Raw genomic sequence first — 26,390 nt, 5'->3', positions numbered from 1 at the left:
ACCGAGTTTTTCCAGCACCATTTATTGAAGAGACAGTCCTTTCCTCAGTGTGTGTTTGTGGCATCCCTGTCAAAAATTAGTTGACCATATATGAATGGGGTTAAACCTGGGCTCTCTACTCTGCTGAACCGGTCTATGTGCCTGTTTTTATGCCAGAACCATACTCTTTTGATTATTATAGCTGTGTAATACAGGTTGAAAATCAGGTAGTATGACACCTTTGGCTTTATTTCTCTTTCTCAGGATTGCTTTGGCTATGCAGTCTTCTGTGATTCCAAACAAATTTTTTCTATCTGTGAAGAATTTCTTTGGAATGTTGATAGGGATTACATTGACTCTGTAGATCACTTTGGGTACTATGGACATTTTCACAGTATTCTTCCAATCCAAGTATACAGGATATCTTTCCATTATGTATCATCTTTGATCTCTCATCAGTGTCTTCATTTTTGGTGTATATGTCTTACATCTCCATGGTTAAACTTATTCCTAAATATTTCATTGTTCCAATGCTCTTTTAAGTGGGATTGCTTTAATTTCTCTTTCAGCTAGTCCGTTCATGTATAAAAATGCAACTGGTATCAGTATGTTGATTTTGTATCCTGCATATAAAATGAAACCATTTATTAGTTCTAACAGTGGTTTAAGGGAGTCTTTAGAGTTTTATATATATAAGATCATGTCATCTGTATGAATGCCTTTTCTTTCTTTTTCTTACCCAATTGCTGTGGCAAGGACTTTTTTTCATCATTGAGTATGATATTACCTGTAGGTTTGTCATCTGTGCCCCTTATTACACTAAGGAACATAACCTCTATAAGAAATTTTTTTTTTAATTTTTTTATTGTTATGTTAATCCCCATACATTACATCATTAGTTTTAGATATAGTGTTCCATGATTCATTGTTTGTGCATAACACCCAGTGCTCCATGCAGAACGTGCCCTCCTCAATACCCATCACCAGGCTAACCCATCCTCCCACCCCCCTCCCCTCTAGAACCCTCAGTTTGTTTTTCAGAGTCCATCGTCTCTCATGGTTCTTCTCCCCCTCCGATTTCCCCCCCTTCATTCTTCCCCTCCTGCTACATTCTTCTATAAGAAATTTTTTGAGCGTTTTTCTCATGAAGGGATTTCCATTATGCCAAATGCTTTTTCTGCATATTGAGATGATCATATTTTAATTTTATTAATGTGACATGTACCACATTTATTGATTTCTGTATGTCAAACCATCCTTGCATCCCTGGAATAAATCCCACTTGATCATAGTGTATGATCTTTTTAATGTGCTGTTGGGTTTGGTTTACTAATATTTTATTGATAATTTTTGCATCTGCATTCATCAGGGATATTAACCTATAGTTTTCTTGAAGTGTCCTTATCTGGCTTTGGTATCAGGATAATACTGGCCTCATAAAATAGTTGAGGAGTATACCCTCATCTTCAGTTTTTTTGGTACACTTCGAGAGGAACTGGCATTAATTCTTTAAGTGTTTGGTAGATTCACCAGTGAAACCATCTGTTCCTGGGCTTTTGTTGGTTAAAAGGTTTTGGATTACTTTGTCAGTCTCCTTTTTGTTAGTGATCTGTTCAGATTTTGTGTGTCTTCATGATTCTGTCTTGGTAGGTTATATATTTCTAGAAATTCATTTCTTCTAGGTGGTCTAGTTTGTTGGTGCATGATTGTTCATAATAGTCTCTTCTGATACTTTCTCTGGCATCAAGTTGTAACGTTTCCTCTTTCGTTTCTGATTTTGAGCCCTCTCTTTCTTGGTGTATATAGCTAGAGGCTTGTCTGTTTTTTCCAAACCAAGCTCTTAGTCTCATCTTTTCTGTTGGTTTTCTGGTCTCTCTTTCATTTATTTCCATTCTGATCTTTGGTATTTCCTTCTTTCTGCTAACTGTGGACTTAGTTTGTCTTTGTTTTCTAGTTTTTTGAGGTGTAATGTGAAGTTGAGATCTTTCTTAAACTTCTCTTAAAACTGCTTTTGCAGCATCTCATAGGTCTTGATATGTTGTGCTTCCATTTTCATTTGACAATATTTCTTGATTTTCCATTTGAGTTCTTCGACGCATTGGTTGTTCAGGAGCATGTTGTTGAATCTCCATGATTTTGTGAATTCTCCAGCTTTGTTACTGATTTCTAATTTCATACCTTGCTGGTCAGAAAAGATACTTGGTATGATCTCAATCTTCCTAAATTTGCTAAGACATTTTTTGTGATCTATCATGTGATCTATCCAGGATGTTCCATGTGCACTTAAGAAGAATATGCATTCTGCTGCTGTTAAATAGAGTCTTCTGTATATGTCTAAAGTGTCATTTAAGTCCAGTTTCCTTACTGATTTTCTGCATCGATCATCGTTGTTAATAGTAGAGGAATTCAATACCCCACTTTTATTTCATTGCTGTCTAAAATTCTCCCCCGTGTTAATGAGTGTTTACTAAATTGAGGTGCTCCAAAATATGGTACATAAAGGTTTACAATTGTTATATCCTCCTGATGAATTGATCCCTTTATCATTACATTGTGACCTTTTCTCCTGTAATGGTTTTTGACTTAAAGTCTATTTTATCTGATATAAGTATAGTTAGCCCTGTTCTCTTTGGTTTCCATTTGCATGGAAAATCTTTTTTTGATCCCTCTGAGAGTTCTTCAAGTTTAAGTGAAGTCTTTTGTAGGCAGCGTATAGTTGGGTTTTGTTTTTTTTATCCATGTAGCCACTCTTTTCATTGGAGAATTAAAACCATTTAGAATAATTATTGATAGGTAAGGACTTACTATTGCCATTTTCTTAATTGCTTTCTGACTACAGTTCTGTAGTTCCTTTCTTCTCTTGCTGTCTTGTGACTTGATTTTATAGCAGTATGCTTTGATTCTTCATTTATTACAGGTTTTTGCTCTGTGATTACTGTGAGGCTTTCATCGTATGTCTTACAGCCATCCATTTTAAGCTGGTAACAGTTTAACTTCAGTTACATCAGAAAGTTCTGCCCATTTATGTGCCGTACTCATAATTTATTTTGATGTCCCAGTATACATCTCTTTATACTGTGTATTCATTAACATATTGTAGCCATAATTATTTTTAACACTTTTGCCTCTTAACCTATATGCTAGAGTTCAAAGTGATTTACACACCATTACAGGGTGAGAACGTTTTGTTTTGTTTGTTCATTGAGGTATAATTGACATAAGACAATTTCAGCTGCACAACATAATGACTGTGTATATTGTGAAATGCTCACAATACATAGGTTTTTTTCTTGTGGTGAGACATTTTAAAGTCTATTCTTTGAGCATCTTTCAAATATGCAGTACAATATTACCTGTAATCACCCTGCTGTACATTACATCCCTTTATTTTGTAACTTGAAGCCTACACGTTTGACACCCTTCAACCTTTACATTCTCTATCCCCTACCACCAACCCTGCCCCAAAGCAATAAGTCTGTTCTCTTTATCTGTGAGCCAACGTTTGTTCTTAGATTCCCCACGTAACAGAGATCACATAGCATTTGTCTTTCTTTGATGTATTTCACTTAGCCTAATACCCTCGCCTTCCATGATGTTGTAGAAAATGGCAAGATTTCCTTTTTTATTGATGAGTGATATTCTATTGTGTGTGCGTGTATATATATATATATTTTTTTTTTTTTTTTTTTTTTCCCACTCATCCATTGATGGACACTTAGCTTCCATATCTCGGCTATTATAAATAATGCTGCAGTGAACATGGAGGTGCACATATCTTTTGGAGTTAGGTTTTTAATTTTTTAAGGCACTTCCATACTACTTTCCAGAGTGGCTGCACCAACAGTGCACCAATGTTCCCTTTTCTCTACATCCTTGCCAACACTTGTTATTTCTTGTCTTTTTGATAATAGCCATTCAACAAGTGTAAGGTAATAATGCATTGTGGTTTTGATTTGCATTTACCTGATGATGAGTGATGTTGAGTACCTCATCATATACCTGTTGGCCATCTGTGTATCTATTTCAGAGAAATGTCCATCCAGATCCTCTACCCATATTTTAATCAGATTGTTCAGGTATTCTGCTTGTTGAGTTGTATGAGTTTATGTATTTTAGATATCGACCCCATATCAGATATATCATTTGCAAATATTTTCTCCCATTTGGTAGGAAGTCATAGCTAAGCCATGTCCTAGAGCTTTCCATCTATGTTTTCTAATAGGAGTTGCATGTTTTCTGATATTAAATTTTTATGTATGGTATAAGACAGTGGTCCAGTTTCATTCTTTTGCATGTAGCTCTCCCAAATTTCCCAATGCCATTCATAGAAGAGACAGACTGTCCTTTCCTTTTGTGTGTTCCTTTGTTATGAATTGGCCATTTGTGGGTTTACATCTCTATTCTCTGCCATTATGTGTCTATTTTTATGCTAGTATCATACTCTTGATTACTGTAACTTTGTAATGTACTTTGCTATCAGGAAGTGTGATGCCTCCAGCTTTGTTCTTCTTTCTCAAGATTTCTTTGGGTATTTGGGGTCTTTGTGGTTCCAAACAAATTTTAGAATTGTTTATTCTAGTTCTGTGAAATATGCCGTTGGTATTTTGATAGGGATTGCATTGAATCTGTAGCTTGCTATGGACATTTTAACAGTATTAATCCTTCCAATCCATAAGCACAGAATAGCTTTTTATTTGTATCTTTCTTTCATTAATGTATTATAGCTCTTTAACTTATTAAATTCCTATTTTATTCTTTTAATGCAATAGTAAATGGGATTATTTTTATTAGTGTATAGAAATGCAACAGGTTTTTGTATTCTGCAACCTCACTGAATTTGTTAAACCATTTTTTAGTATTTATTTAGGGTTTTCTATATATAATGTTCTCTGCACATAGTGACAGTTTTACTTCATCCTTCCCAATTTGGATGCCTTTTCTTGCCTAATTGCTTGGCTAGGACTTCTAATACTATGTTGACTAAAAATGGTGAGGGTAGACACCTTTGTTCTTTACCTTAGAGGAAAAGGTTTCAGCTTTTCACTATTGAGTGTGATAGTAGCTGTAGGTTTGTTAAACATGGCCTTTTATTGTGTCGAGGTAGTTCCCTTTATAAATATCTGCTGTGTTGAGAGTTTGAATTGTGAATGGATGTTCAATTTTGTCAAAAGCTTTTTCTCCATCTGTTGAGAAGATCGTAATACGATTTTTTTTATCCTTCATTCTGTTAACATGGTATATTATATTGATTGAGTTGTGGATGTTAAACCGTCCTGGCATCCCACTTGATCGTGGTGTATCATACCTTTAACGTATTGCTGAATTTGATTTGCTAATACTTTGTTGAAGATTTTTGCATCTGTATTTATCAGGGATATTGGCCTGCAATTTTCCTTTCTTGTGCCATTTTTTGTCTAGTTTGGGAATATTCCTGCCTCTTCTATTTTTGGAAGAGTTTGAGAAGAATTGGTATGTATTCTTTTAACATTTAGAATTCATCAATGAAGCCACCAGGTCCTGGACTTTTGACAGGTTTTTTGATTACTGATTCAATTTCCTTACTCACAGTTAGTCTGTTGTAGGTTTCTAGGAATTTATCTGTTTCTTCTTGTCTAGTTGTCCCATTATTTAATATATAATTGTTAATAGTCTCTTCTGATCATTTGTATTTTCTATGATCGTGGTATCAGGTGTCGTGTCTTTGATTCTGATTTTCTTTGAGTCGTCTCTTATTTTCTTGGTGCATCTAAAGGTTTCTCAAGTCTCTTCAAAAAAACAGCTCTTAGTTTTATTGATCTTTTTCTATTTAGTATCTATTTCATTTATTTCCACTCTGATTCTTGTTCCTTTTTTCTCCTTCCATTACTGTGGGACTTCATTTCTTTCTAGTTCCTTGACGTGTTTGACATAAACAGTCTTCTGTTACACTTCCAATAGAGGATTTTGAATTTGACTGTATAGTCACCTTTATCATTGACTTTTATACTTACTTACATTTTCATGTTACTAATTTAGTGTCCTTTCATTTCAGCCTTAAAAAACCCTAGTATTTCTTATAAGGTGGGTACACGGTGATAAATTCCCTTAGCTTTCCCAGTAAAATTGTCATTCAGAAAGGAAGGACAGGTAAAGTATTCTTGTTGACAGGTTTTTCTTTTGAGCACGTGCTCTCTTGGCCTGCAAGGTTTCTGCTGAGAAAGCCACTGATGGCCTTATTGAGATTCCATTGTATATGAGGAGTCTTTTCTTCTGTTGCTGCTTTCAAAGTTCTCAGTCTTTGATTTTTGAGAGCTTGATTACAGTAACATGTTTTGGTGAAGAAGATCTTTCGGGATCTTTGAGCTTCATGTACCTAGATGTCCCATCTTGCTCCCCAGCTTTCACAAGGGAAACCCTATAAGGCTATCAGCTAATTTTTTCAGCAGAAACTTTGCAGGCCAGAAGTCAGTGGCTTAATATGTTCAAGTGCTGAAAGGAAAAAGAGCCAAGAATACTCAACCCAGCTAGGCTATCAAAGAAGAGAGAGAGTTTCTCACAGCAACCAAAGTTAAAGGAGGTTCTCACCAGTGAACCAGCCTTACAAGAAAGGTTCGAGGAACTCCTTTAAAAGGCCACAACTAGAAGAAAATTATGAAAAGAAAAAGTTTCACTAGTAAACGCAAACATTATAGTAAAGGTAGTAGATTAATTATGTATAAAGTCAATATGGAGGTTAAAACACAAAAGCAGTGAAATCAATTACATGTACAAAAATTAGTCAAAAGATGCAAAAAAACATGTAAACAGGACATTGTATACATAAAATGTGGACTAGGGAATAATAAATAATGCTTTTAGAATGTGTTTGAACTTAATATAGACACACACAGCATGCTGTATATGAACCCCATGATAACCAAAAGATACACAAAGAGAAAGCAATTCAAACGCTAAAGAAAACCACAGCACAATGGCAATACATACATAACTATAAAAATTACGTTAACTGTAAATGGACTAAATGCTCCAATGAAAGGCTATAGGCTGACTGAATGGATAAAATAATATTCTGATGTAAGTGGGGTGTTAAAGTCTCCTCCTATTACTGTAGTACTCTCATTGTCTCCCTTGAGGTCTGTTAATTTTTGCTTTATATAATTAGATATTTACAATTCCCATGTCTTCTGTTGGAATTATGTAATGACCTTCTTTGTCTTGTTGCTGCCTTTGTTTTAAAGTCTATATTTTGTCTGGTGTAAGTATTGCTATCTTGCTTTTTTTTTTTTTTAACTTCATTTGTATGAAATACCTTTCCCATCCCTTCACTTTCAGTCTGTATGTGTCCTTAGGTATGGAGTTTCTTGTAGGCAGAATACAGATCAGGAACAAGACAAGGATGCCCACTCTCGCCGCTTTTATTCAGCATAGTAGTGGAAGGTGCAGCAATCAGACAAGATATAAAAGGCATCCAGATTGGTAAGGAAGAAGTAAAACTATTTTCAGATGACATACAACTATATATAAAAAACCACAAAGACTCTGCCAAAAAACTATTAGATCTAATTCATGAATTCAGGAAGGTTGTAGGATACAAAATCAATATATAGAAATAATGAATTAATAAGAAGGGAAAGGAAGGAAACCATGCCATTTACAACTCTATCAAACAGAATAAAATACCTAGTAATAAATCTAACCAAGGAGGCAAAAGACCTGTACTCTGAAAATTGCAAGACATTGACATTGATGAAAGAAATTTAAGAAAACACAAATGGAAAGATAGACCAGGCTCTTGAATTGGAAGAATTAATATTGTTAAAATTATTGATATCACCCCAAGCAATCTACAGATTCAGTGAAATCCCTATCAAAATAGCAATAGTGGCTCTCACAGAACTTGAACAAAAAATCCTAAATTGCATGTTGAACCACAAAAGCCATAGCAAGCTTGAGAAAGATGAACAAAGTTGGAAGTATCACAATTCCAGATTTCAAGATATACTACAAAGCTATAATAATCAAAACGGTATGGTGTGGCATACAGATCAATGAAACAGGATAGAGAGCCCAGAAATAAACCCATGCTTATGTGGTCAGTTAATCTATGACAAAGGAGGCAGGAATATACAATAAGGAAAAGACAATCTCTAAAATAAATGGGGCTGGAAAAACTGGACCACTTTCTTAAACCCTACACAAAAATAAACTCAAACTGGATTAAAGACTTAAATATGAGACCTGAAACCATAAACTCCTAAAAATGAACCCCCAAAAAACCCACATTGGCAGTAATTTGGATATCAAACTTAGCACTATTTTCCTGGATCTGTCTCCTCGAGGGAAACAAAAAAAATAAACTATTGGCACTACATCAAACTAAAAAGTTTTTGCACAGCAAAGGAAACCAGCAAAACAAAAAGGCAAGCACTGAATGAGAGAAGGTATTTGCAAATGATATATCTGATAAGGGAGTAGTATCCAAAATATATAAAGAACTCATACAGTTCAACACCAAAAAAACACATCCAATTTTAAAATGAGCAGAACACCGCCATACACATTTTCCCAAAAAAGACCTACAGATGGCCAACAGACAGATGAAAAGATGCTCAACATCACATTAGTGGAAATGCAAATCAAAATCATGATATCACCTCACATCAGTCAGAATTATCTGGTATCAAAAACACAAGAAATAAGTGTTGACAAGGATATCGAAAAAAAGGGACCCTCATGCAGGGGGGTGGAATGCAGGCTGGTGCATTATGGACAGCAGTATGGAGTTTCCTCAAAAAACTAAAAATACAAGTACTACATGATACAGTAATTCCACTTCTGGATATTTACCAGAAGATAAGGAAAACATTGATTTGAAAAGACAGAGACACCCCTGTGTTTACTGCAGCATTATTTACAATAGTCAAGCTATGGAGACAACCCAAGTGTCTATAAAAGAATGGATAAAAATGTGGTCTATACACAGGAATGTTACTCAGCCATAAAAAAGAATGAAATCTTGTCATTCACAACAACATCGACGGACCTAAAGGGTATAAGGCTAAGTGAAATAAGCCAGACAGAGAAAGAAAAATACCATATGATTTTACTTAGATGTAGAATCTAAAAAACAAAGGAACAAGCCAGCAGTACAACAACAATGGTGACAAGAGAAACAGACTCAAATTGATGGTGGCCAAATGAGAGGAGGTTGCGGGGAGGGGCAAAATGGGTGAAGGGGATCATGAGGTACAAACTTCAATTCTAAAATTGAAGCCACAGGGATGAGAAGTACAGCATAGGGAATATAGTCAATATTGTAATATGCTTCTCATGGTGAACGTTTGTAACATATAATTGAATCAGTGTGTGTGTGTGTGTATATATATACACACACACACACATACATACACTAAATATCAACTACAATTCAAAATTAAAAGTCAAATGGCTTCCTAAACTGCTAAGAACACTTCTGTTGGTATCCGACAGCCTGGATTCAAATCCCACCTCTGTTACTCAGCTGTGTGATGTTGGGCACGTTCCTAACCTCAGTTTTCTCCTCCCTAAAATGGACTTAATACCTACTTTACATGGATTATTCAAGTACTCAATAAATTGACCATGTCGTTGTTTAAAAAAAAAAAAAAAGGTGGCACAGAGCTTAGTTTTCTTCAAAGCACTGAATTCTACATAGATGGTATTTGAAATGATAGACACATGTTTGTGTATTACACACAATGGGATTTGTTCTGTTTTCTCTTATTATTCTCCCTCAGCCCTCCCCCTGGTATAATTACATTTCAGGAAGCAGCCCAGTTTGGGCAAGGGATATGTATTTGGATTTAAAAAGAGCCCCTTAAATGCTATTTCTTTAGGTTGATGAGATACAGTGACTGTTTACTATTCATCAGCCCTTAGACATTCTCTAGAAATTGCCTTTTGTTCATTTCAGTCCTCTCTATTCCTCTTAAATGATACCATTTTCTTCTCTGTTCCCTTGCTACTCCCCCCCCGCCCCGCCCCCCGTCGTCACTGCCATCCTTCACCTTGCTGTAGCAAGGTTAGCGCTGTTTGGTGTAGCCCACCACCCTCCACCAATAGTTTCTCTGTGTCCCCCCGCCATGTTTTGTTTTGTAGCTTTCCTATCACATAATACAGGTGGTTCTGCAGGACAAGCCATAAATTAACTACTCCTTTCTTTCTGATTTTTCATATGTTTACAAAGCATTTTTGGTTGAACCATGGTGCCTGAACAGAGTACTTTGTTGAAACTTTTAAGTTAGGGCTAGCTTGAATAATTAAATATAACAAGGGTTGTTGAGCAGCTGTTGTGACAAGCAACCTCTGCTTGGCAGGAGCTCACATCTACTGGGGAGCCAGATGAGCAAACCAGTAGTAATACTAAGGCAAAGAGGCCAAGGAACACTGAAAATGAAAATGTCATAATTTCGCCTAGGGACAAAAGTTGCATACTTTTTTCTACAGGTTATATTAAATTGCAGCTATACGTTACTAAATTTTTAATAGGATTAGGTAAAGTATAATACAGTGTTTAGTAAAAAGGAATTTACTATTTGACTAAAACAAATGGCATTAGATTACCTTTAGATCTCAATTTTATTTTCTATTCCCAAGAAACTTGACTCTCACACCAACAGTGGTTTGAAAATGTTACAGTCCTAAGTGCTGCCGTGTTCTACCCCATCCCCTCACAAGTCTCCTGCCTTCTCTGTTAATTCCTGGGATTTGCTTTCCTCCTGCAGCAGTTTAACCAGTGACAACACTTGCCAGGCTCTCCCTTTTATTCCCTTGGCTTTCAGAACAGAAATCAGGATTCAGTGTAAATGGTGAGCTGATCAGGAAATGACTCACTTAACTGCAACGCTAACTTTCCTTCATCGGTGCTTTTTTACATTGAGTTATTCCTCCTCTCAACCACTCCACACTTTTTACAGTTAAAGCTTCTAATTTTTAAACACACAGCTTTTCCCCTTTTCAAGTGTTTTAAAACAATTTAACTGCTTAAGATCACAACTGGTGCACTCTCTTGTCCTCTCTCCACCTCCTGTTCCTCATTGTTCTGAGCCTTAAAGCCTGTGGAAGTCTATTTTATGCTCATCTGGTTAAGTTACCGATGCATTCAAGCTGTAGAGTGCTGCTGAGGTCTGGGTAACTGGTCAGCAAATGGTCCTCACTGGTATTTCCTCTGCTCTTGGTACCAAGGGCTTATCATTGCATCTCTACTTTAATCGTCTCTCAGGTATTTGTTGCCTAAATACTAGATGTCCTAAGCTTCATCTGCTTTCAGACTTAAGGATTTCTTTTTCTAAAGAATTTGTCTGATACTTTATTTGGTATGAATTCAAGAATAAAGTAACATCACTATAAAGGTTTTTTGGTAAGCAGTTTTCCAAATCGCCTCTTCTAATTGGAGGTATAGTAAAAGTCTTTGGTATATTATGAAAATTACATTATAGTCTAGCTTTAAAATACTGTATACACTAAATGTAGAATCACTGAGTTGGTAGTTACTGTTGTTCTCCAGAATGTCTGTCCTTAAGATACTCATAGGTATCTTAAAAATATGTTGGAATATCTATGTTTGAGGTTAATCGTGTTTGAGTGAAGAAGGTTGTTTTCCTAGTTGTTGTTTGCCTCTCTATAGTGCTAGTTAGCTCCTTATCTGGGTGGAAGCTGAGTCTCTAATTATGTTAAGAAGAGATAAGACCTCCCACCATTCAGGGCTCCTGAGGAACACTGTAATACAGTTTATCAGGTGGATATACACGATAGCCCAAAAAACAAGGAAACCTATGCAGAGAATTGTTCCGGTCAACTAGTGGCCAAATAAAGCCTGTTTTACATTTTGAATGCTGAGGTTTTAGCTGTGACTTAGCTAAACAAATGAGTTTTCTACCTTTTAACCTGAGCAAATTTAAGCTTACAAAGCTTGAATATTTTCACATGTACCTTCTAACAAGTTCTTTACTTACTCTCTATGCCTCAAATTACTGGTAACTTGAAAATTTGGATTTAAACCTTCACTTTTAAAAATTATACATGTTTAATTATCTTAAATGAGGGGCTATCCTAAATGAGGGGGACCTAGGTGGCTCAGTCGGTTAAGCTTCTGCCTTCGGCTCAGGTCATGATCTCAGGGTTCTGGGATTGAGTCCTGCATCGGGCTCCCTGCTCAGTGGGGAGTCTGCTTCCTCTCCCACTCCCACTGCTTGTGCGCTCTGTCAAATAAATAAATAAAATCTTAAAAAAAAATCCTAAATGATTCTTGGCCTTTCAGTCAAGGCCCATTTTTCTTCAAATGGCTAAGCATCTGCTTAAGAGGTTTAAGACTGTAAAATCTTAACTTCTTTCCTTTCTGGTAAAGTCCATGCCACATCCTGAAAGAACCACTACATTTTATTCTGCAGTATGATTATAGAAGCGGGTCTTTTGTACATCTTGTTCTCCATGACAAGACTTTGTTTCTAAATTATCTAATTCCTGAAAAGGATATTGTGTGGAAAGTTGATTTAAAGCTGAAACAGTCTCCAGGAATGAGTAAATGGGTAGAGAAACTCAGACATTGCACATTTAAGGGAATGAACTTGCTTGTTCAAACAGTGATTTCAAATGGCCCTACACGCCTTCTTTGTGTGTCATGTGCTATTGCATCATCCAAGTTTGGGCCCTTTCCCAATGCTATTTCCTCAGCAAGCCCAAGAAAAGGAGTATTTTCCATAAACTAGTCTTCATCAACCATTTGATTCTGTTCTGCATTTCAACTTTTGAATTTTTCCCACTAAATCTATGGCTTTTATTTAAATGAAGTCTGTTACAGGGATAGCTCTTGGTCCTATATTGTCAGATATCTAAATAACAGCACATCATTAACATTCTTTCAAAAAGAATGACATTATAACCAACATTGTAACTAAAGGAATTTGTTGGTAAAGACTTATTTTAATTGGATTTCTTAAAGGGAATTTAAAGGTTCACATTGTTATTCAAAGACATAATTACTAAATAATTATGAAAACTTTAAATAGAAAAACACTTTTATCGTTGAAATTTATAAGCCTCTTTAAAAAGGAGTAATTTGACTTTCAAGTTTCCTTGGAATTCTCAGGTAGAAGTCATGTGGAGTTTTTTTTATTAGAAAAATAACTCATTGCCTCTGTGCCTAAGAAAACTCAAAGAAGAGAGTAATAGGCACGTGATTTTTCTCATAGCATTTCTTGAAGCAAACTCTTATTCAAGATGCTAATGCTATTTTTTTTTTCCCCCCAGATAATGGATTTATACCTGATTCACTTCTAGAAGATGTGATGAAAGCATTGGACCTTGTTTCAGATCCTGAATAGTAAGCTAAATAGGAAATATTATTTAACTGACTCAAAAGGATTCCATTACATTTAAAACAGTACACACATTTTGGCCTTTTTTAAAAATCTAAACCTGCATATCGGCAGCTTAGTTCTTTATATAAAGCAAAGATTTAGGAAGAAATCAAACTAATCCGTATTTATAGCAGAGACTCAACATACTCTTTTTCTATTGTTTTTTCTCACTACAAAACCTTTTCCATTTTTTTTTAATTTTGTTCATATCTGAAAGTAATAACAATTACCTATAATGTCCGTATTGCTAGTCGCCCTGCTTAAAGGACCAGCAACCTTCTGACTTGGTCTTAAAGACATTTGATCAAAGACATTGGACATTCTATATCATTAAATTGACTGATCTAAAACCTTTGTAAGCAACCCCAGTATGTTACGGAATATAGTTTTCAGTCTTGCCAAATGTTAATATCATGTCCTCTTCATTCTTTTATATTTTGTACATTGATACATCTATAACTTCTTTCATAAATTTGTGCTTTTTGTTATCCAGGAGAATCTCTCAGTAAGGGGATATATCTTTTGCTCAAATAGGAAAATTTAAAGATCACCTATGATCTATACTAACTTTTCCTCCTTCTGCAGTTTATTTTCAGTCTGAAAGTTATCTGACAATGAACAAATTAGAGCTTACAAAACATCACAGGAAAAGATTCAGCAAAAGCATCATCAAACATATTAGTATACACAGTTTTTAAAACTTGATATATAAAACTGTTCTTAAATAGCTTGGTGTATTTTCTTTGAGAGTATGAAACACACAAACATTTTCAAATTGCTCACATCTGAATTAATTTGTCTCTTATTACCTAGAGCTATGATATTATTGTTTCCAACTTAAAGAGGAACTCAATTCAGAAGATTGAACTTGTCCAATAAATGGTATAATTGTAATTATGATTTGCAATTTTACAAAATATGTATTTATTCTAAATGGATTTCCAAGTAGAAACCGTCTTGTTTATTGACTGTAATTTGCAAAAGAGAATTGAACTCAAGTAATTTTGGTTACTGACAATTCTTAAGAGGGAAAGGAGGAAAAAAAGAAAAGTTCATTTTTTTTTTTTTTTCAAATTCTTACATATGTGGCTATATATCATCTACTTAATTTTCCTTTTTTCATCAGAATACATAACATACCTTGAATTATAAAGTTAGTATACTAAGTTAGACTGGACTGAGTTCTTCGTTCTGTATTTTGGTCTACTCACATTTAAAATATGTGATGGCCTATAAACGAACAGCACCTCATTAGGATTAATGAATTAAATACATTAAATATGACCTTGCCTTCATTTGTTTCATGTCCTAACCTGCTGCCTTTACTCAGACCCGCTCAACCGTCATATCCTTTGCATTGTAGAACGAGGTATATTTACCCTGGCATGTAGGATTGGGGAGAGAACATGGAAAATGAAAATTTTCTGCAAAGACCATTTTCATTTTTACAACTCTGCCCTCCTAGTCACACATAACCCCTTTCACCAGCCTTGGCTCCACCTAAATGGCAAGGGCTAAGCAAAGCACCATTCACTGGAGGCTGCTTCTGGAATACTATAGTCCATGCCGCTCACTGTCCTTCACTACACCTCAGCTCTCTTTTACCTCTTCACCCTTTACCCTCCGGGTTACATCGTCTAAGCTTAAATTTTAAGCTTCGCATTTGGTTCTTGAAAGTAAGTCTTTTGGGAGATGTTTTTGATTATCTGATGTGCCTTTTGATACTGTTTCTTCTTCTCTTTGAGCTTAAACGTTTTTTTAAGTTAAATGCCTCATATGATTGTTAAATTCAGGCATACCTATGAAGCAAAGAGAATTGCCTGTGGGAGGTTATAAGCCTGCCTTTACAAGCCAAGCTTTTTAAATTACTTTACCTAATAAGGGACCATGTTCCAAAGTCATCATCATCATTTAAATTCTAAATAGTAACAGAGTACTCTGGTTTAAAAATAACCAAATTTTGGCGAATTAGATGTCATTCCTGTGTATTTGTCATTAAGGGTCTAAAAAGAACAGCTGTTAAGATTTTTGGCAGTCAGATGTGTTATAGTACTAGTTATTTAATCTTTATGAAAGAAGGAAAATAAGCTTTTTCTCCTTTGGTATCCACTGATTTTCTTTTTTCTTTTTTCCCTCCCCATAGTATAAATCTCATGAAGAATAAATTAGATCCAGAAGGATTAGGAATCATATTATTGGGTCCATTCCTTCAAGAATTTTTTCCTGATCAGGTAACATAGTTGAAGAAATAGTTAATGTTTTGTTCTACTGGGATGAGCATTTTGTGATTGTTTCAGCATTTCTTTTCTATTCATGTAAAATGGTCTAACATGCAGATAGAAGATGAAGAAAGCACGGTTATGATGTAAATACTTTTCCATACAGAGAGGGTAGAAGGGTACGTGTGTTCCAAAACAGTAACACAAAATTTCTGGGGAGGGGGTAGTGGAAGAGTATACATGCACCACTATATACACATTAAGAAACAGAGAAAGAGAGTAAAGAGAGTAAGATCCTCTTTATCCACCTGCACCCTATTTTCCTTCTCTCAGGTCACTGTTATTCATAGATGGTATGTATCTTTTTGGAACTTTTTAAATACATTTAAATAAATAGAGAAGGTAAAGGAGTACATATGTTGGGGAAACGCCTAAGTTCCAGGAGAATTTTAGTTGAGTAAAAGAAGAACCTTTGAGAGGAGCTGTGCTCTTTCATGTTAGGACTTGTCTTCCACTGGGTCTTGAGAGGAGCTAGTCTCAATACTCCTGAGTTATGAGTACATCATTGACAAAAGCCCATTCTGTAGCCTACGCCTGTCTTTACTTCGTGTTTCCTACCTCAGTGAAGGATTTTACTGCTAAACCAGATGCTAAATTTAGGCCAGATATAGTGGGATCGTTTCATCAGATACCATTGTGGTTTATGTTAAAGATCATTGTTTCAATAGAAATGCCAGTTTCTATTTCACCTCCCTTATAAAGGACATGTACTGCCAAGCTTAAAATGATGGAGGGAAAATGTCAAGATATAAGTGTTAATTTGATGTTTCAGGTTTAAATTATCTTTAACAGAGTAGACATTATTGACATTCAGTCTTGGTAATTAAAAGAGAACCCATATTTTCTGAATCTGGATCTGCTATGGTTAATGTGAGGAAAGAAAGTGAGGTGAAATTCAAAAAGTCAGTATATCACAGGATAGCTAGACTTCTTTAAATTTTGGTAAATGCTTCATGGAAAAAAAAATACTCTTTTCTGACATTATTAAAATGACTACTGGATTGTGGTCTCCTCTCTGTTTTAGATATCTTAATGTTCAGTAAATGATAGCATTAACTTTATAGCATTAAATTAAAAACCATTGCCCTAAATTTGGGGGCAGATTTTGAAAAGTGCTTGGGAAATATAAACAAAGTGGGATAGTTACCAACTCTTTTCAGATGTGATTCGTTACATAGTAGTATTTGTAAATATTCTAAGAACTTAGTAGTTCAAGAAATTAAACTTTTAATTGTAGTATTCCTTGAGGTAATTTAAATCCCCTGGTTCTTTTGAAGTGTAATCTCCAAAAGCTTATTAGAAATGCAAATCCTCAGGTCCCTTCTCCAGGGGATTCTCCAGGTGCCAGAGTTTGAGACTTGCTGCTTCTGAGGAAGACTGGTCACACTCCCACCTACTCTCATTCTTCTGAACTTTCTGTGGCGCATCTCTTCTGACCACCGCCCACACCACTGAGGTCATCTTTATACTCCTTTGTACCTAACAGACCAATTTTGTGAAACTCAGTAAACATTTAATCAAGTAAAGTTGCAAAACTGGGGTCAGAAGGGCAGCCAGGAAAATATCTAACTTCAGTAATCTGCAAACGCTTAAAGTAGTGCTAGGGAAGAGCAATTTCTTTGCCTGGAGGAAAGGCAGATTGGAGAGGGAGGTTAGGGGGGCTGCAGAGGAATACAGAGAAGCATTTCAAGGCAATTTGTTTATAATAAGAATAGCAGAAGCAACTACCATTTTTTTTAAAGCTCATAACTGTGCCCGGGGTTACTGTGTGCCTTATAAATTAGGTACTATAGTCCCTCCATTTTGTCAACGAGGAAATTGAGGATTAGAGAATGTAAGAAAATAGCTTGCAGTCATACAGCTAGACAGTGGCTAATTCAGTCCAGGGTAGGTACTGGCCCCTGTGTCACAGTTACCTTCTGTTGATATTTTAGCATTTTCTGCCAATTGTTAATGAGTGGAACTGAAGAATATAAATTGTGTATCCATTCCAGTAAAATGTTTACTTTGAGTTAAAGTACTCTGAAAATAAACAGCCAAATTATCTAAGACACTAATTCTACATCAACTCATGTATACAATTAAGAAAATGATCACATTATTGATTTTTCTATTTTTTGTAAAGCATTTTGAGTAGGATGCAAAGAATTATAAGCTTAGATTTATTAGATCTCTTTTTTTAAGATTTTATTTATTTGAGAGAGAGAGAGCATGGGGGGGGGAGAGACCGAGGGAGAAGCACACTCCCCGCTGAGCAGGGAGCCCGATGAGGCGTTCCATCCCATGACCTGAGCCGAAAGCACTAACTGAGCCACCCAAGCACGCCGCTTTTTTAGATCTCTTCTCAACTTTCAAGAAGTTTAAAAAAAAAAAAAATGAATGTACAAAGAGCCAACAACAAAAAGTCTTTTCATGGGAAAATGACTTAATACGTTTGTCTGAAACAGAAAATTCAGACAACCAAGTAGGTGGAGAAATGGCAGAAAAGGTAGATTAGGTCCTGTATTTTAGGATTCTTGGTTGCAAATCACAGCCTGAATTGACTGCAGTGGGAGGGAAGGGTAATTGTGAGGAGTAGCTTACAGGCATTCAGGAACGGACGGAGGGAGGACTGGGGCCGTCTGTCCCACTCCCCTCCTTTCTCTAGAACATGGAAGCCACTGTTGCCAGCAGCTCTCTTCTCTTAGTTCCAGAAATGGAACAAATTCTAATACGGACCAGGACCAGTTTTTGTCCCATGCGCATCCTTACATCAATCAGATAAGGCAAGGAACACAAGGCCCTAGGCCCTGAGGGAAATAACTGGAGCCAGGTACCTCAGGTGGGGCCAGACCATTAATGGCCTTGAATACCAGGTTAGGAGAATTGAACTTGATCTTTAGCTGAGAACAGAAGGTTAAGGCAGTAGGGATAACATGATCAGATTTCCTGCAAGTTTAGTAAAATAGGAATTTATAGGATTTCACTTCTTTATTGGGTATTATTAAAGGCTCTCAGCACTATAATTTGCGTTTTCATTTCCCACAAGGCTCTTCTCACTATTTCAAAGTTGACAATATTTAGATGGGGGAGGGTGGGTGGAAACCCCTAATTCAGTATAGTAAGCCGAATGGAAAATATTGGTACAGAGATGTTTGCAGGCTAACGAAAAGTGACATTACTGCTCTTATGTATTTATTGAGAGGAACAAATTATTTACAACCAGTAAAAGAGAGGTAAGATTTTAGGAAATACTTTTGTGTTTTAGAACCCTGTCCTTTAAAAAAAATAAACCAGTACAGAAGAGCTTATGATAAAAATCAATACTTCCCCACTTTCCTGCGTCTTCCCCAGAAGCAACTATTTCAGTTTTTGTTTTCTAGTAGATAAAGTCTTAAGTTTCTTGTTTCAGCAAATGATTTTCCAACCAAAATTTTCCTTTCAACTGCTAATTAGAAATTGCCTAATATAAAAGTATACTTTAAAGTTTTAATAGTATTTTATTTATAATAGGGCTCCAGTGGTCCAGAGTCTTTTACTGTCTATCACTACAATGGATTGAAGCAGTCAAATTATAATGAGAAGGTATGGTCATTCAGAGTAATTTGTCTTCACCTTGAGTATATCAGAAGGTTTGATTCCCATAAAACTTCCTAAGAGTCTCTATTCTCTTTACTATTACAGCGTATTTTAGAACTGGTTATATTTTGATCTGATCAGTATATGTTAGTCATTGAGATCTTCATTGGAGTTTTGGAACAATAGTTTCACTGACAAAATAACTACATTTACTACATTTTGTTACTCTTGGCTGTATAGATATTACTAAATCAAGTTTTGCCCATGAAATAGGTCCTGTTTTATCTGATAATTGTAATAAATTGAGTTAAATTCTTTGTGGACAATTTTTCAGAAATGGAAGTTGTACTGTGGGGAGTTAAAAATGTGAGTTGTAGTCTCATTGTATTAAATTTATTTCATCACTAGAAAGTAATATATTAATGCAAATAAAGATGCAAATGTGTTTTTATGGAAACTCCCAGTTAAAACTAAGAAAGCTTATAGCTTTTATATTGGAAGAACATAATTACAATCATGTGTACCAAACACTGAATATATAAACATATATGTACTTTGGAAGAAGGCAGTCTGTATCTGTTCCTTTTAAATTTTACATTTGGAATTTCTCTTCCTACAAAAAGAGATTAATGACTGACTCGTTTAATGTACACAGTGAGCCCTTATAATGGGTTGGGGTATTAGTATATTATTTCATAGACAGGTCTGAAAGTTTATTGCAATTAAATCAGAATAAAACTTGTTTCCAATATCCACCTGCCCCTGTATATAAACTACCTGGCTAGTTTTTTTTTTTTTTAAAGATTTATTTATTTATTTGAGAGAGCGAGAATGAGAGAGAGTACATGAGAGGGGGGAGGGTCAGAGGGAGAAGCAGGCTTCTCGCTGAGCAGGGAGCCCGATGCGGGACTCGATCCCGGGACTCTAGGATCATGACCTGAGCCGAAGGCAGTCGCTTAACCAACTGAGCCACCCAGGCGCCCCACTACCTGGCTAGTTTTATCTGCCAATTTTTTTTGTTTCTGTCCCAACACCCTTCTTTTTTCTCCGTGATTTTTCATGCAGTACGGAGTACACTCATGAATAGCATTTCATAATTACAATAGCAAATTTGCCTCCAGCTCTGGAAATTTAACACTTTTAAATTGAAAGAAAGTGAAGTCCTCCTCTGAATATATAGCTCTATTTCTATTACAGTTTCTCATCTCATGAGACAGCATTTCCATTCCAGTGCCTCCATATTAAAGCAGGAAGAAGTATATGTTATATAAATAAAATAAACATTTCTTCCAACTGGTATATGTTAATTAAAGGATGATTTTTTCCTTTATCAAAAACAACCTGCATGTATTTTAGGATTCACTTTTTTTTTTTTTTAAAGATTTTATTTATTTGACAGAGAGAGACACAGTGAGAGAGGGAACACAAGCAGGGGGAGTGGGAGTGGGAGAAGCAGGCTCCCCGCAGAGCAGGGAGCCTGATGTGGGACTTGATGCTAGGACCCTGGGATCATGACCTGAGCCGAAGGCAGTCGCTTAACCGACTGAGCCACCCAGGCGCCCGGGATTCACATTTTTTAAATCATGATCTTAATCTAAAAATCAACTGCCAAGCTATCAGTTAAAATGTGTATCATCATCTTGTTTCCAAATATATTTTCACATTAACTAGTAAGCAAATATTCTTGCTCATATCTACCAAAATAAAATTAAATATACAGTTCCATATGAAACAATATGCAACGCCTTGTTTGCTAGCCTATGCACAGTTTTATATCCTTCATAAGAATTGGCTAAGAATATTGGTTGACCTTTGTGGCTTGCTTTGTTCAACAGGTAATGTATGTTGAAGGGACCGCAGTTGTTATGGGTTTTGAAGATCCCATGCTACAAACAGATGACACTCCTATTAAACGCTGTCTCCAAACCAAATGGCCATACATTGAATTACTGTGGACCACAGATCGCTCTCCTTCACTAAACTAATTTGCCTATTTATAAGGAATATTGTAATAGCAGATATTGAAAGAGGGATGCAAGACTGGCAGTCGGCTACATTAAGCTATACACTGGTATCACTGATTAACTGTAAATAACAATTAAAAACACATTTTTGGTGTTTAAGATATGTTTAAATTATTTGTTTTAAAGCTTTATGTTAAAGGTTATCCTATTTTAACTCTTTATGTGAAATTTACTAGCAAATTTACTAGCTTTAATCAGAGTTCATCACTTTTACAGTCAGATAATTGATCATTTATTGAAGTGTAAACATCCTAATACTATACAGCATTTGTATATTGAGTATCAAAGTTACTATTTATAAACTACTTTGGGTTTTTATTTCATTCAGACATTTTATGGTTTCAATGATTCTGGCTTGCAGTCTATCAGCCTCCACATTGAAATGCACAAGAGTTAAATCTTTGTTGTTTCTTCTCTAAAATCTGGTTTCCATTAGGAATACTGATAAATTATCAACCTGGATTCTTTGCCAATTGGCTTAGCTCTGGCATGTTTATAAAAAGTAGAAACTATAAGGGAACATTACCATTTACTCACTGATATTTAGAGGATGTATTTCAAAAAAATGATAGGTAAGAGAATCTGTTTGATAGTCTTAACACTGTTAACTTACTGTATTGCCAAATACACTTTTCCAAATTTGTCCCAGCAGCCCTGTAAGCCAGCTTTCTTGTATATTTATGTGATAAATGCATGAGAACATCTGTTATTACATTAGTATATTGCATTATTTATTATGATCCTGGTGGATGGTCTAAATAAACATTTTTTTTTCTTTAACTGTAACTTGGCATTTTTTCTATTAGTGACTCAAAAGAAACTAATACTCAACAGTGTTTCTGCCCAGCAATCCTGAGAGTACATCATAGAACAAATGCCTAATGAACTTCCACAACGCCTTGAAAAGGAGACCAAACCGTATGCTGACCTCAGAGTTCTGTAACTTACTTGGACAGCCAGGAGTACTAGAACCTGAGTAGACAAAGTTACAGAAGCCCCATCCTGTTCATTTTAAAGAGAGATTTTACTTTATTTCAATAGGTTTGTTGCCCAGCAATTTGAAATGTGAATAGCCAGAAATACATTCCTTCCTTCACTTGAGAAGCATTTGTCAAGTATCCTCTTAGGAATTTAAGAACTGAATTTTATAGGCACCTGTGGGACTCAGTTAAGTGTCTGCCTTCAACTCAGGTCATGATCCCAGAGTCCTGGAATCAAGCCCCACGTTGGGCTCTCTGCTCGGTGGGGCCTGCTCCCTCTCCCTCACTCCCACTCTTAAATAAATAAATAAAATCTTTAAAAAAAAAAAAAAAAAAAACTAAATTTTACCTTCATTGTTTAGCTGAATATATATTTGCTCTGTGAATTTGGGGTTTTATTTAAATTTTATTTTTATAATGTTAACAATTCTAATATAAGTAGGTTTTAGCATAAGAAAAGAATTTTGGTGACATGTTCAGGAGTGTGATACTAGCTACTAGAATTACAGCTGTGCGATGTCTTTTTTTGTTGTTACTCTTGGCTTCTTCCAAATGTATATAAAACACATTGTGCTAACTCTGGTCCCAAATTCCATAGGATTATGAAAAATAATAGATTTTCCCGTAAACATTGAGCCTACAAAATAGTGTTTACTTTTTATGATTGTTATATAACAAACCATCCCAAAAGCTTCGTGGCATAAAACAATCATTTTACAAATTCTGTGGCTGTAGATTTTAAACAGAGCACAGTGGGGAGGGCTTGTCTGCTTCTCAATCTAGAGGCTCAGCTGGGAGACTGGAGGGGTCTTTACTCACATGACTGGACCTTAGCTCGACCTAAGAGACAGATATAGAACACTACACTTAAGGCTGTGGATACATTTTCTTTACACATGCATGTGAGATGCTTACCAAGATCGACTATATGCTGGGCCATAAAGCAATCTAGAGAAATCCCAAAAGTTGGGAAATTAAGTAGCACACTTATAAATAACGCAAGGGTCAAAGAGAAATTGGAAGTTAGAACATGTTTTACTGAATGATAATAAAAATAAAAGCAAAAATTATGGATGTGACTAAAGCAATACTTAGAGGGAAATGAACAGCCTTAAATTAAAGGTTTGGAAATTGGAAAGCTAAGCTTTTGTCTCAAAATAAACCAAAGAAAGTAAACAAGATAAAAAGAGATATTCACATAACAAAAGAACATTTGTACTCCTACCTCACACCATATGCAAAAAATAACTTAAAATGATCAGAGGTCTAATTGTAAGAGCTAAAACTATAAAGAGTAAGTCTTCATGACCTTGAACCCATAGCAACAGTTTCTCAAAATACCAAATACAAAAAGATTGTCTGGTCTTAACCAAAACTAAAACCTTTGTGTGTCAAAGGACCTCATGAAGAAATATTTTCTCCCCATAGAATGGGGAGAAATCATATGTATCATAGGGAATTTGTATCTAGAGTATATAAAGAATTCATAATTTAAATAAAAAACAAGTATTTTTCAATGGGCAAATGATTTGAAGAGCTGTATCTCCAAAGATGATACACAAATGTCCAGCTAGTAAACACATGAAAAGATGCTCAACATAGTTACTAAGCAAAATCAAATCAAAACCACAAAATAACCATTTCACACCCACTAGGATATCTAAAAATCAAAAAGACAAGTCTTTAACAAAGATTAGAGAAATTGGGACCCTCGTGTTGGTGGGGATACGAAATGGTAAAGTCACTTTAGGAAAATAGTTGTATGGTTTCTCAAAGAGTTAAATACAGAGTTAGCATATGATCCAGCCATTCAATACTAGCTACATATATCTGCACAAAACGTTGACACAAAATCTTTTATATGGGGGTTCATAGTAATGTTATTCATACTCACCAAAAATGGCAACAACCTAAATGTCCATCAAATGATGGATGGGAAAAATATATACATACAACTGAATATTTGACCAAAAAAAAAAAAAAAAAGATTTACACATGCTACAACATAGATGAACCTTGAAAACATTACAGTTAAGTTAAAGAAGCCTATCACAAAAAGATCATATATGATTCTATTTTTGTGAAATGTCCAGAATGGGCAAGCCATAGAAACAGCAATGGGATTAGCAGTCACCAGGGGTTGAGGATAAATGGAGTAGAGAACATAATTGGAGAATAACTGCTAATGTGTATGGAGTTTCTTTTTGGGGTGATAAAAATGTTCTAGACTAGATCGTGGTGATGGTTGCATAATTCTGAACAGGCTAAAAAACATTGAACTGTGAGAATAAAAGAAAATGAAATAAGCAGATACATAATAGGGAAAAAACAAATCCAGAAGTTAACATTTGCTGGATATGGATCCTATGTGTATACATACACACACACACACACACACACACACGGTGGCATATTACTCATCCATCAAAAAGAATGAAATCTTGCCATTTGCAACGACAGATGGAATTAAAGTGTATTATGCTAAGCCAAATAAGTCAGGGAAAGACAAATACCATACGATTTCACTCATATGTGGAATTTAAGAAACAAAACTGATGAACACAGGGGAAGGGATGGAAAAAAAAATAAAAATAGAGTGGGAGGCAAACCGTAAGAGACTCTTAACTATAGGAAACAAACAGGGTTGCTAGAGGGGAGGTGGCTGGGGGCATGAGGTAATTGGGTGATGGGCATTAAATGGAGGGCACTTAATGTAATGAGCACTGGGTGTTATATGCCACTGATGAGTCACTAAATTCTACCTCTAAAACTAATAATACACTATATGTTAAGTAACTTCAATGTAAGTAAAATCTAAAAATAGTGAAAAAAATTAAGAATGAAATAACACACTAGAAATTCACTAGGTATTAAAAATACTGGAAGATATTTATTATGCCAATAAATTTAAAATTTTAGATGAATGTACTAATTATATAAGAAATAAAACAGAACTGACACAAGAAGAAAATCTTACATCCATTAAAGAAGTTTAATCAATACTTTAAAGCCTTCCCTCAAAGAAAACTCTTGGCCTAGAGGGTTTCACTAGCAAATGCTTCCAAACACTGAGGAAAAAATAATACAAATTGTAAACCAGTACCCCCAGGAAATAGACAAAAGAGTATTTATTTTATGAAGCCAAAATGGTGCTGAGAGGAGAACAGAATCTGACAAAGACATTATAAGAAAGATTAAAAACCAAATATTTCCAATGGTCATGAAAACAAAAATCCTATACAATATGAAACCCATCAATAAATTTGTATGTGTGTGTGTACAATGTGCTTATATGTAATACATAACTAGTGAGTACTGCAGAAGTATTAAGTTCGTTTAAGATAAAATCAGTAGTTTAACATTAACAGATATATAATGGTATGAAACTAGAAATCAATTTCAAGAACTGGAAGAAATACAAACAAATGGAGGCTAAACAATTAGCTACTAAACATCCAACAGGTCAATCAAGAAATCAAAGAGGGAATCAAAAAATATCTGGAGAGAAATTAAAATGTAAACACTAGAGTTCAAAATGTTTGGGCTGCAGCAAAAGCAGCTCTAAGAGGGAAGTGTATAGCAATATAGGCCTATGTCTAAAGAAAACAGCCCTACGTTAGTAGGAGGAAGAAAATAATAAAGATCAGAGCAGAAATAAAAGAACTAAAAAAATAATAGAAAAGATCAATGAAACTAAGAGCAGACTCTTGGAAAAGATTTTAAAAAATAGTGACAAACCTTTAGTCAGAATATTCAAGATAAAAAGAGAAATTCAAGAAAGAATGATCAGTGAAAGAAAAGTTAACAACTGCCACCAAAGAAATGCAAAAGATTATAAGAGACTATTATGAACAATTTTACTTTCCAACAAACTGGACAACCTAGGAGATGTGGAAAAATTCCTGAAATGTACAAATATGTAAACTTCTAAGACTGAATCAGGAAGAAATAGAAAATCTAAACAGACTGATTACTAGTAACCAAGTTGAATCAGTTAAGAAAAAAAAATCTCCCCACAAACAAAAGTACAGGACCAGATGACTTCAGTGGTGAATTCTACCAAACAGTTACAGACATGTAAGTAACCTATACTTCTCAAACTATTCCAAATAAATACAAGAGGAAGAAATGCTTCTAATCAGTCTATGAGGCCAGCATTACCCTGATACCAAAACCAGACAAAGATATTACAAA

The 26,390-nt window shown here is 35.3% G+C and overlaps 1 protein-coding gene across 7 annotated transcripts in view; it reads left to right on the top strand.

Annotated features, from left to right (window-relative positions):
* Window positions 1-22,002, top strand: part of MINDY3 (MINDY lysine 48 deubiquitinase 3) — an 86,945-nt gene extending 64,943 nt beyond the window's left edge. For all 7 annotated transcript variants that reach the window (XM_032425586.1, XM_032425585.1, XM_032425591.1 and 4 more), the window contains 4 exons: window positions 13,246-13,318; window positions 15,499-15,586; window positions 19,127-19,198; window positions 21,028-22,002. In XM_032425586.1, coding sequence (XP_032281477.1) covers window positions 13,246-13,318; window positions 15,499-15,586; window positions 19,127-19,198; window positions 21,028-21,177 — 383 coding nt within the window. In that variant the 3' untranslated portion in view covers window positions 21,178-22,002. The remainder of the gene's footprint in view (window positions 1-13,245; window positions 13,319-15,498; window positions 15,587-19,126; window positions 19,199-21,027) is intronic.
* The last annotated feature ends 4,388 nt before the right edge of the window (window positions 22,003-26,390 follow it).

This window comes from Phoca vitulina, unplaced genomic scaffold (assembly GCF_004348235.1).
Source record: "Phoca vitulina isolate PV1807 unplaced genomic scaffold, GSC_HSeal_1.0 scaffold33, whole genome shotgun sequence".
In the NCBI taxonomy this organism is placed as follows: domain Eukaryota; kingdom Metazoa; phylum Chordata; class Mammalia; order Carnivora; family Phocidae; genus Phoca; species Phoca vitulina.
The sequence above is the reverse complement of the archived record's forward strand: the minus strand, read 5'-3'. Positions and strand labels throughout refer to the sequence as shown.